The sequence below is a fragment of the Lichtheimia ornata genome (assembly GCF_029851405.1).
Source record: "Lichtheimia ornata isolate CBS 291.66 chromosome Unknown scaffold00011, whole genome shotgun sequence".
NCBI lineage: Eukaryota > Fungi > Mucoromycota > Mucoromycetes > Mucorales > Lichtheimiaceae > Lichtheimia > Lichtheimia ornata.
The window spans coordinates 327,897-340,311 of record NW_026695331.1 but is presented as its reverse complement, the minus strand read 5'-3'; the positions used below and the strand labels follow the sequence as shown (position 1 = coordinate 340,311).

The 12,415-nt window shown below is 44.1% G+C and overlaps 3 protein-coding genes across 3 annotated transcripts; 2 read left to right on the top strand and 1 right to left on the bottom strand.

The window, feature by feature from the left end:
* Positions 1 to 952: 952 nt before the first annotated feature.
* O0I10_003453 (uncharacterized protein) lies at positions 953 to 2,436 on the top strand (the record flags this gene model as incomplete). Its single annotated transcript, XM_058483524.1, has 4 exons — positions 953 to 1,486; positions 1,539 to 1,643; positions 1,700 to 1,995; positions 2,055 to 2,436. 4 exons carry the CDS (start codon positions 953 to 955, stop codon positions 2,434 to 2,436), a joined length of 1,317 nt encoding a protein of 438 aa, XP_058345723.1.
* A 94-nt stretch (positions 2,437 to 2,530) lies between these two features.
* O0I10_003452 (uncharacterized protein) lies at positions 2,531 to 4,404 on the bottom strand (the record flags this gene model as incomplete). Its single annotated transcript, XM_058483523.1, has 5 exons — positions 2,531 to 2,881; positions 2,939 to 3,234; positions 3,296 to 3,804; positions 3,869 to 4,147; positions 4,208 to 4,404. 5 exons carry the CDS (start codon positions 4,402 to 4,404, stop codon positions 2,531 to 2,533), a joined length of 1,632 nt encoding a protein of 543 aa, XP_058345722.1.
* Positions 4,405 to 6,260: 1,856 nt separating this feature from the next.
* On the top strand, positions 6,261 to 12,180 carry O0I10_003451 (uncharacterized protein; the record flags this gene model as incomplete). Its single annotated transcript, XM_058483522.1, has 4 exons — positions 6,261 to 6,586; positions 6,689 to 8,489; positions 8,550 to 10,691; positions 10,756 to 12,180. 4 exons carry the CDS (start codon positions 6,261 to 6,263, stop codon positions 12,178 to 12,180), a joined length of 5,694 nt encoding a protein of 1,897 aa, XP_058345721.1.
* Positions 12,181 to 12,415: the final 235 nt, after the last annotated feature.

Genomic DNA, 12,415 nt, shown 5'->3' with positions numbered 1-12,415 from the left:
CCCACCATTAACCACCATCCTCTACATAGTAAGATGCGCTGTGTATTCGACTCGATCACGTTCGCTGCACCTGGGTGTTACCCGCAGCCTGTAATGTGCCCTTTTGAACTTTTTCTCGTATCCCCAAAAGTGTCCTCCTCTCTCACAAAAGTTCTCAACTTGCGTTCTTTTTCGTTCCCCACAAATCAGCGCTTGTACCAGAACTAAGATTAATATTGCTCAGGCACGGCATCGTGTACTTTCATGGTTTTATAGTGTCAAGCAAAGAGCATACATGTCATTATCATAACTTGTCCTCCCCTTTGTTGTTCCTTCCCAGATAGCTTGTGTAAATTCAAAAGTCTTAGCTTCGTGCTGTTAAATAAAGCATACTTAAAACCCACTTTGGCTTTTTCATGAGCTCATTACTGCTCTCTTCCATGTTCCTATCGGCAAACCTGCCACAAAAAGGTTGACTCTTTGACCCGATCGCGCGCCCACTTTGATGATACCTGTATATGTGTCAAAAACGTTCTTCATAATACCCCCCTCCTTTTTCGTCGAGTTGAATGTAATACGGATCTCATTGTAACATTTTCTGCTTTCTGCTTTGGACAAGTGAAGTGCTAAAAGTTTCTTCATGGTCATTGACTTGAGTGCGTGGTGGGTGAAAGGGGTGAGCACATCAAAGCCCCAATCGACTACTTTCCTTTTTTAAGCACGAAAGTGTCTTATCATTCATTTGAATCAACTCGGTCATAATGGGATATGGAGGCGTCGTTTATTTCAACGATGAATGATAGTCATAGAATCAAAGCATTGATCTATGTTATACAAGCCAACCTTTGTATGTGGAACACTGGACGTATTTGACGTGTGCTTGTGATTGGGCCTGACCAGAAATCATGCGCGTGTTCCAGCATTTTCCTTTATCCACGTTCTTCTTTTCACTTCTTTAAAGCAACCATACACCATGCCTTTGGACTATAGCAAGTGGGACAATCTCGAGCTCTCGGACGACTCTGATATTGAATGCCATCCCAACGTCGACAAGAAATCCATGATCAAGTGGAAGCGTGAAGCTATTCATCGTGAACGAGCTGAACGCAAGGCCCAGATTAGCCAGCTTCAAGAGTTCATTCCCATGGAAGAATGGGTGCTGCACCATCTCAATACGATTCGCTCCAAAGATACCTCTGCCGAAGAGACCCTCAAGGCTATTCAACGTTGGCTCGAACTGGCTACTCAAGAAAACAAGCATATCGTTGCCGTGGCAGCTTCAACCAAACCAAACACACCACCATTGACCCTGGGCGAAGCACTAGGATCCATCTTGAAAGATATCACACCCGACAAGGAAAAGGAACTCAAGGAGCGTTTGGATTCTTTACATGCCTCGGCTACTTCAGTGTTGGAGCGTTCAGAGAAGGAATTGGATCGTCTTCAAAAGGAGGAAGGCAAGAAGCTCACAAGTGAAAACATGTTCCATGAAACATCCAATCGCACGGTAATAATGGGAAAAGAGTGGGTGGATTATGCTTACTGACATGGTGCCATAGATTCTCAATTCATCCAAGGATCAACCCAAACCATCATCATCCAAACCAAAAGCAAAGGAACAAGTCATTGAAACATTGAATCCCGGTGTACAAATGAAGGATTTGGTATGTCATTTGAGTTGGTGGATGAGAAGGGAGTTTTACTTAGACAATGCTTTTAGTCTATCCATGATAAGCAACAAGATGAAGCGGATGACGAGGATGACGACAAGGACATCGAGTTATCCAAGGAGGCTGAAGCATTCGCCAAGCTTAAGGGATTTGAACCAAGCTACAAGCATCTTATGAGATATCCTGAGATCATCAACGAGACCATGTCTGACCAGATTTTGGCCGAAGCATTTACCCAGCAACTCAAGGGCAATGAAGATTTCTCCCGCAATTGTGTGATTCAAGCCTTGACCTTGCAATATTGTGGACAGCTTGGAAGCAATGGTTTGAATGTTTTCTTTTCAAGGTAATGCACCCTTTAAAAAGAGTATGTACGATTGGATGGTTAATGATGGGCAATAATAGAATGAATGGACCAAACCAACAAGCACGCAAAATGTTCTTTGATGACGTGGATCGAACGTATGGTCGTATCAAGGTGCGATGTGCTGAGATTGCAGCTGAACAAAACGCTGGCGTGGAGACAATTCAATTGCAGGCTGCTGAAGATGGCTCACCTTTAACGATTCGGGTACCTGATCCCAACAAGGAAGAGGAAAAGGAAGCATACAAGGTGTTTGAAGCCATGCCGCAAGCTTTCCAGGATGCTCTCAAAACGGGTGAACTCGACAATCTCAACAAGGTGTTGGAAAAGATGTCCGTGGAGGATGCTGAGACATTGGTGCAAGTGTGCTCTGAATATGGATTTTTGGATGTGGGAGAGCAAGTCATTGATCAAACAAAATGAGATGGTTAGGTAGTTTATTGTTTATATTTTCATTGTGCAACAACAATCATTAAAATACAATGACAAGCATCATCATTATAAAAAGTAAAAGTTTCTATGGCCCGACAGTGGTAGAATCTTCTTGTGTAGATTCCACCTCCTTAAATTTTTCTTTGTCTTCTTGGGCTTGTTGAGGAAGCACCTTTTTCTTGGCTTTAGTGCTTGCACGTAAATCCCTGACGATCTTTTCAATGGATCGGCCTTTGGTCTCGGGAACAAAGATATAGGTGATGATGAAGGCAACTGTGCCGACACCAATAAAGATACAGAATGTATAGCCAGCAATCTCTTCAAAGATAATTGGAAATACGAGACCAATCACAAAGTTCATGGACCAATTCATGCATGTGGCTGCAGCACTAACAGCTGAATTGGCATAGGTTGGACAAAGTTCTGAAGTGATCATCTATACAAGGAGGTAATCAGTATTGTATATCACATGACTTGCTTTATGCGAAATTACCCATGGGATAGGGCCAATGCCAATAGCAAATGATGCCACATAAAGGAACACAGCGACGACCAACAAGGCCGGGACTTGGAAACGGTATCCAAGGACCAACAGCATGGAGAAGATAACACATCCAGCTAATGAAAGCATGACCAAAGGACGGCGACCCATGCGATCAATGAGAATGACCGAAAACAAGGTGGCAACAAAATTGACACCCGTCGTAGCGATGGCCATGTACTTTGACATATCGGGATTGAAGGCTTCCGAAAAGATGATGGTTGAATAAAACATCACGGCATTCATACCTAAGCAACAAGATCTTAGTTAGGATGATCTCTAGTCTTTGCCAACTTGAAGTTGACTTACCGATCCATTGTTGAGTGAAGTGCAAAAAGAGTACAATTATAGTGATGTGACGCACCAAGGAGTCTGTAAAGATACCAATCAACGACAAGGGTTCACGGTTGTGAAGTTGCGTTTCGCCATGAATTTCTTCTGATCTTTGCTTCATCTTTTCGGTAGCGGTTGCACTATCATCATGCAACGCTTCTTCTTCCTCGACAGGATTGGATGCAAATTCGGGATCACTTACAGTGGATGCTGCTGCTGCTGGTCCAAGTTGAGCACTGACAATTTCGTAAAACTCAGCATCAATGGATGCATTCTTGCCACGCAAACGATGTAATGCCGAACGTGCTTCCTCAACTCGGTTCACAGACACCAACCAACGTGGTGAATCGACAATGGTCACTACCAAAAATAGCTGCACGATAGCAGGAATACCCACCAAGCTGAAATTGAGGCGCCAAAGAGGTACCGTAGCAGTAGGCAAACCAATCACTGAGGCAAGTAAGATACCAATGACAATAAAGAATCTTCATATTACATGGTCAGCTTATTTCTTGAAGTCAAAGAAAAGGATCTTATATAATACTCAACTGGTGACAAGTGCCCATAGCGCCGCGTGCTTTGATGGTCGAAATTTCTCCTATATACGTGGGGATGCACACCGAACCAAGACCACAAGATAAGCCAGCAATCAAACGGCCGACAATAAACATGCCTTCGTGTACAGCTGCACCCATCAATACACCTCCCACAATCCATCCAAACGTATTTACGGCAATGGCCTTTTTACGTCCTAGGTATGTTTGGATGTATCCACCCGAAATACCAGCAACAAGACCACCCACGCAAAAAGAAGACACAGCAAAACCCCTATGGTAGATGTTGTATTAATACATGTGTGAGAGCACCTCCAAACGAAAATTTACTCACCATAGCGTGGTGTTCATAGGTAAGCAATCCGGCATCCTTGGATCGTTAATATGGGCGTTTCCGTTTGGGCAATTGTGTGTGATATCGCCTGGTACGTTAGGTGAACCAATGACCCAACCATTACAAAACGAGCCGATCGCTGCTACCAGCACACAATAAAACATGTATCCTGGTATGTTGATTTTACGCGAATCCATGGTTGTTGTTGTTGTTGTGTATAGGATAAAAGAGAGGAATGATGTTGAAAAAAAGAGGATGGGTTGAATGTAGGGCCCCCATGGGCTATACGGTTCAGCAGCAGCACTATCCCATGCTATCTGAGACAAATTTCATGATAGAAGAGCATGGCCCCCCTCCCATTATTCATCATTTTCCACAAAGTAACTATAACCCCTGCTGTCATCATTACAACAATAATGTCTCTATACCATGGTAAAAAGCTTCTTGACAGAATGCATCAATGACGCCATTTTGAATAAAAAGGACACGTGGTTATCTGTTTTGGTTCTTTGTTGACAACCAGAATGTATATACCATGCAGGGCGAAGGAATGACCCGCATCGTGATGAAAGGCTTAGACTTGTTGGGGGAGGCATGTTTGCTGTTACATCCAAGGATGATATTATCTAACAAACATACGTATTATAGAAATGACTCGTTCAACAACAATAATAATGAAGATGGTGATGAATTATATACATCCCCGGTCTACATCATTGATATGCAGCCCAAGCGACAGGAGAAGGTTGTGGTGGTGTTGCCCCGCATTTGATAAACAAGGGCTGCAGTTGCTATCCAAACGACATCGAAACAATGATAACAAGATGCGATATTCAAAACAATGCCCATACCCAAACATCAATGGTACGACATAAAAACCCGTGCGGCTGGGTGCAACTCTGCTACTGCTTAGCCATCCCCGTCAGATGATGATCACAAAGTGTGTCGTTTTGAATGTGGGCGTAATTGGAGGAAGGATCTGCGACAAAGAAAGAGATGACCTGCATCATGCATATCGAGGAGTCGTATGCATAACAAGAATGCTGTTTAAAAGTTTAGGGAAAAAAGAGAGAGAGAAGCAAAAGAAAGACCACAGCAACTGGTGATAATCATCCAACACAAAAAAAAAAGTTACACAATGGATGAACGTGTACATGTGTGTAACGGGGTGGCTCCCTTCGGACATGCTATGTCTTGGTCCCGACATTGACACACAGTCGCATTCATGGCATCGCACAATGATTGAATGCATGTGCTCTATGCATCATCTTGCTACTAGTGAGGTATTTTGTATCCATAAGGATGGTTTAGGATAAACATAAAAGGATGGTGATGAAGGTATGTATCATCATGGCAGCAACCATTTTACCAGCAATAGCATGCAGCAGCAGTAATAGTATTAGCGATGAATGATAAGACGACAACAACATGAAGATAACCAATTTGGCTCATGTAAATGAGATGATGATACACACCGACAGGTTGACTCTCCTTCGCTTTCGTTCTTTTGGGGGAAGCCCCCCTTTCTTACATCTCCCCCTTACATTTTCTTTTTTTCGGGAGCCTTAATTAAATAGTTATTTGGATGGTAGTACTGAATGCCTTTTTATACAATGGGATGACAAGAACGGGTGACCAGACCGAGAAAGATCAAGTAGAATAGAGACCATGGTTTGATACCATGCTAAACAAGACAAGAAGAACATGTGATAGGGTGACTAGTAGTATGAGCCCAAATGTGAGTAAAAGAGCGAGATGGGTGTGAGCGTGCGTGTGTGTGTATGTGTGCACCGACGCTAACGATCTCTTTTGCTCTATTTTTACCATAGCGAGTGGAAAGATTGGGATGCGGAGGATGTGTTCCATTTATGTCAGGTCAAATAAAAAATAACCAAGGACCGACAACCCACCCGCGCGCGATCCTTTCCCTTCTTCCTCTTTTTCCTTTACTTGTTTCCCCTCCCCCAATCGCACATCTCTCGCTCTCATTTCTGCCATCTCTTCATTTAATACCCTCCCCCTCCCGCATCGCAGCCAGTGTATGATATTTTAGATGGGAAAACAAAAACGGGACGGCGCCAACAAGACCGATCTGGCAACCCTTTCAAACTTGACAGACGACTCCATTTGCCAATGTTTACGTGCTCGCTACGACTCTTATCAAGTGTATACTCGACTTGGAGCTAATCAACTCGTCGCTGTCAATCCATGCAAACCACTCTCTCTCAACGACGATCAAACGGGTTTGGAATATGTCGCTGCTTATAAGGATACGGATGCACAACAACGGGTGCCTCAACCACCCCATATCTTTGACCTTGTCAACCGCGCGTATTTCTATATGAGAAGAACCGGCAATGATCAAGCGATTGTTCTTTGGTAAGTAGTCGTCGTGGATGAGAAAGGAGAAGCAAAATGGGAGGAAAAAGGGTGGTCGACTCACGTTCTCTTTTTTTCCCCTGAACTTTTTGCTGGTGACAGTGGTGAATCCGGTAGTGGCAAGACCCAGATCCGAAATTTGGTCATCCGCCATTTGGTACGACTGAGTAGCCACAAGAAAGAATCCAAAGTTCAGACTCAACTACTTCATTCTTCTCTTGTCCTCGATGCTTTTGGCAGCAGCAACAATGGCCCTTCGTCCTCATCTCGATTCGGCTACTATGCTGAAATCCAATTCAGTGAAAGAGGTCGCATGGTGGGAGCAAAAACCATCCATTACTTTTTGGAAAAGGCTCGTCTCACTCAAAGGAATGAAAACAACTTTGGCGTCTTTTATCAATTGGTCGCAGGTGCAACAGCCGATGAAAGAACAGCTTTGCAGCTACAAGAAGGCGCTCAATATTATTATCTCCCATCATCACGACCCGTCAATCCAGCAGCCGCTACAGAAGCATACAGCCAACTCAAAGCATCTCTCAAACAAGCAGGCTTTCGAAGAGAACACATTTCTCGCATCCTTCAACTACTCGCAGCCATCTTGCATCTCGGCAATATCACTTTTATGGATTCAGCTAATAGCCAGGATGCTGCCTATGTCAAGAACACTGAAACTTTGGATCTCGTAGCTGATTTCTTGGGTGTGGATCCACGTGCTTTGGAAAATGTGCTTGTTTTCAAGACGACGATGATTCGAAAGGATGTCACCACGTTGATTTTGGATGCTGAACAAGCTGCACGACAACGAGACGAATTAGCACGTACATTGTATTCGCTCTTATTTTCTTGGATGGTGGAACGGATCAATGGAAAGCTGTGTGCCGATGAGCAAAAGTTCAATAGCTTTGTGGGCGTACTTGATTTGCCTGGTGTCTCAGCAGATAGCAACAATTTCCATGCCTTCTTGGTCAACATGGCAAATGAACGTGTACACAACTTTGTTTCGACACAGCTTCTCTTCAACGATGTACAAAATCAGTTATACGACGCTGAAGGTGTCCAATACATGACACCCACACGATCACCAGCAAGCAAGGATGTGAATGAATTGCTTTTCAGACCTTCACGTGGCGTATGCGCATTGATGAGCAAACGAATGGCTGGCGAGGATTACGAGTTGATGGATGCAATGACAAAATACAACAGCAATAATACGGCTTTCACATCAACCACCATTCAAAATCAACGCAAATTCGCTATTCAACATTTCCACGGCGAGGTTACTTATGACCCTCATGGATTTACCGAAGCCAATCGTCAAGATCAAGTGGCTGTTGATTTTGTATCATTATTCCGTGGAGGTGAAGGCATGGCAGCATCATGGAATTCATTCTTGGTTGAATTATGGGAGAACAACAATATCACCACAGAGACACATCCTCGTAATCAAGATGCGGTTGTATCAGCACAAGAGAAATTGGCACGTGCTCCTTCTCGACGCAAGAGTCAACGCAAGGCTAAGAAGGATGATGCAGCAGCTGCTGCTGATAAGAAGCAAACCAGCATTGTCGGCAACTTGCAAGTGGCATTGGATGAATTGCTTGGATCCTTACAAGAAGCCAACCTATGGACAGTGTTTTGTATTCGACCCAACAACAATCACACGGATCAATTCGATGGTCGATACGTCATGCGTCAAGTTCAGGCTTATGGTTTGACCACTTTTTCAGAGACCACGCGTGTACAATATGCAGTGTCTTATACACATGAGGAGTTTTTGAATCGATACGCCGTGCCATTACAATCATTGGGTAGTCGAGATGCTGGTCTTCCTCGAGCACAAATGGAAATCATTGCACAACAACTTGGATGGACTGCTACGGATGCAGCTGTGGGCACAAGTCGAGTACGTATCTATAATTTGGCAACTTGATAATGACAAGTCTCTAACATTTACATATGACAGGTATTCTTGGCTGATGAAGCATGGCGATCATTGGAAGATAATTTGCGAGTGCTTGAAAAGGATGAACAACGACGTAATAAGGATGCCAAGTCTGCAACGGGTGCCATGCCGGTTGATGATATGATGGATGATGCAGGCTCAACGGGTGTTCCACGCGAAATGACACATGACCAAGAGCAATCACTTTTGAATCAAGAGCATCCACCCGCTGGTGATATGCATGGAGGTCCTTTGATGCCACCACCCGTGGGGCGGTTATATCAACAAGATGACCAGCGCTCTTTTTATTCTGAAGATGACTACTTTTATCACGACAATGGCAGCCGATATCAGGACAATGAGGATTCAGTATACGGATCAGAGAATTACGCACACGACATGATGATGAGACAGGCACCACCACAAGAAAAAGAAAACTTGGATGAGACTGAGGAGGATGAGACGAAGCAATCGCCAGCTCGTAAGCGATGGTTATTCTTTGTATGGGCAGTTACTTGGTGGATCCCATCCAAATTCCTTATCTGGTGTGGTCGTATGAAGCGCAAAGATGTTCGTATTGCATGGCGTGAAAAGGTGGCTCTTTGTGTGATTATTCTCTTTCTTTGTGCATTCGTCATTTGGTTCTTGATCTTTTTCGGTGAAATCATTTGCCCGCATCAGAACGTTTTCTCCGACAGCGAATTGGAATCAAAAAGCGACAAAGACAAAGCATACGTTGCCATCCGTGGCGAGGTGTTTGATCTCACAAAGTTTGCGCCGCATCATTATCCAAGTGGTATCATTCCAACTGACTCAGTACTCGAATATGGTGGCAAGGATGCTACCGATCTCTTCCCTGTTCAAGTATCAGCATTGTGTCAAGGCACCACCGGCGAAGTGTCACCTTACGTATCACTCAATTATCAAGTCAACCTCACCGACGACAATGGCAAATACCACGATTTCAGATATTCATCCGGCATCTATCAGCCTGATTGGTACTATCAAAAGATGACCACTTTGCGCCAAAATTACAAACTCGGCAACATGGGTTATGAGCCTAAGGCGATCAGTGACCAAGCGAACGGCGAGACTACAATCAATGGTGTCAAGACCACTCGCAAGTGGGCTTATATTGATAATCACATTTACGATCTCACTCAATACGACATGGGTGGCCGTTTTGCAGCAGCACCTGATGGTCAACAAGCGCCTGCGGATGTGGATGTCAATTTCATGCATGATCAAGTGGTGGCACTCTTTCGACAAAAATCAGGCGAGGATATCAGTGAAGATTGGAAGAACCTTGCTATTGATCCCCAAGTCAAGGAATGGCAGCTTGTGTGTCTACGCAACTTGTTTTACGTTGGCATGCTTGATACACGTACATCCGCCAAATGTAAATTCTCAGAGTATCTTTTGCTGATTGTGACATGTTTGCTTTGTGCCGTCATTGTGTTCAAGTTCTTGGCCGCTTTCCGTATCGGCAGCACACGTGTTCCTGAAGAGCTCGACAAGTTTGTCATTACTCAAGTCACCTGTTACACTGAAGATGAGGAATCTTTACGCAAGACAATCGATTCTTTGGCTACGCTCACCTATGACGACAAGCGCAAGTTGCTCTTTGTTATTTGTGATGGTATGATTGTTGGTAGTGGTAATGATCGACCTACACCACGTATCGTTTTGGATATTCTTGGCGTGGATCCTCAAGTCGACCCCGAGCCATTGTCATTCTTGTCGGTGGGTGAAGGTCAAAAGCAACACAACATGGGCAAGATCTATTCTGGTTTATACGAGACGGCTGGTCACGTGGTACCCTATTTGGTGGTCGTCAAATGCGGCAAACCTACGGAGCGACAAAAACCTGGCAACCGTGGTAAACGTGATTCGCAATTGATTCTTATGGAATTCTTGAACCGTGTCCACTTTGATGCACCCATGACGCCATTACAACTTGAAATGTTCCATCAAATGAAGAACGTGATCGGTGTCAGCCCACATCTTTATGAATACGTCCTCATGGTCGATGCCGATACCGAAGTCATGCCCGATGGTTTATCATTCCTCGTATCATCCATGGCACACGATGCAAAGATTATTGGTGTTTGTGGTGAAACTCAGCTGAGCAATGCTAATGCAACATGGGCAACCATGATCCAGGTATGCTTTTTATTATTATATGGGTAGAAAGGAACTTGCATACTAATCTCATGTCGTTTTATAGGTTTACGAGTACTTCATTTCGCATCACATGATCAAGGCATTCGAATCATTGTTCTCGACAGTAACGTGTTTGCCCGGTTGTTTCACCATGTATCGTATTCGTACCGTGGATGGCAAGCGCCCACTCTTTTGCAGCAATGAAATCATCAATGACTATCACATCAACAAAGTCGACACGTTGCATAAGAAGAATTTGTTGCATCTTGGTGAAGATCGTTATTTGACAACCCTTCTCCTCAAGCATTTCCCCATGTTCAAGACCAAGTTCGTATCAAGCGCCCAATGTAGGACCAATGCTCCCGATTTGTGGAACGTGCTTGTTTCTCAACGTCGTCGATGGATCAACTCGACTGTACACAATTTGGGTGAATTGATCTTTTTGGAGCGTATGTGTGGCTTTTGCTGTTTCTCGATGCGTTTTGTGGTGATGCTCGATTTGATCAGTACACTGGTGATGCCTGCCATTGTTGGTTATCTCGGCTATTTGATTTACAAGCTTGCCACGATTGAAGACCAGGTTCCCATCTTGACCATTATTGTATTGTCCGCTACCTATGGTCTTCAAGCTATCTTGTTTATTGTCAAGCGCAAATGGGAGTACATTGCATGGATGTTGATTGGTCTACTTGCTATTCCAGTCTTTTGGTTCTATATCCCCATCTACTCATTCTGGCACTTTGACGACTTTTCATGGGGTAACACGCGTGTTGTCGTTGGTGAAAAGGGCAAGGCTATGGCGGTTGCTGACGAAGGTGAATTTGATCCCAAATCGATTCCTACCATGACATGGTCGCAATACGAAAAGATGTTGTTGGCGGATGATTATTGGAGTGATGGCATGTCTCAAGGTAGTGGACGCAGCAGTTCTTATCGTAGTCGCACCCCTGGTCCTGGTGGATTCAATGGTGGTGGAGGTACTGGATCAGTCTATGGTGCAAGCGCAGATACCTTGAGCGTGTACAACAATACCCCAATGCAGCAGTATCATCCTGATACCGGTAGCGTGATGATGCCATCCTCAGCATCTATACCCATGATGCCGTATGCATCACCCCAACCATTCAATATGCAAATGGCACGCTCGTCTATGGCATCCTTTGGTCAAGAACAATTCCAACAACACCGTCAATCCGCTGCACGTCCTTCCATGATGATGCCTTCTTCGGGCTCAGCTTACATGATGCCAGGCTCTGTTCATGGTGGTAGTCAACAATCACTCTTGCTCGAAGACATGTCACAAACACAAGGACCATCGAATGAGGAAATCTTTGCCGAAGTCAAACGCATTCTCGATTCGGCTGATCTCACCAAGGTCACCAAGAAGCAAGTGCGTGAAGAGCTACAACAAGTCTTTGGCGTCCCCATGGCAGGTAGAAAGGATTACATCAACGCTTGTATCGAAAATGTGCTTCAAGGTCACATGTAATTTGGACATCCCAATCCATCTCTCTCTCCCCCAATCTGCAACAACTATTACAAATCATCACTCACAAGACTCCATTTTCTTTTTTCTTTTCTGTTTCTCAACACACACACTCACAACACTCACACGTCCCTTGTATTTAATCTCTTCACACTTTTTTTCTTTTTCTCTCTCCATCAAATAAAAGCTTGCATCTAACTCTCTCCTTTTAACAAATAAGTTGTAATCATCATGATGT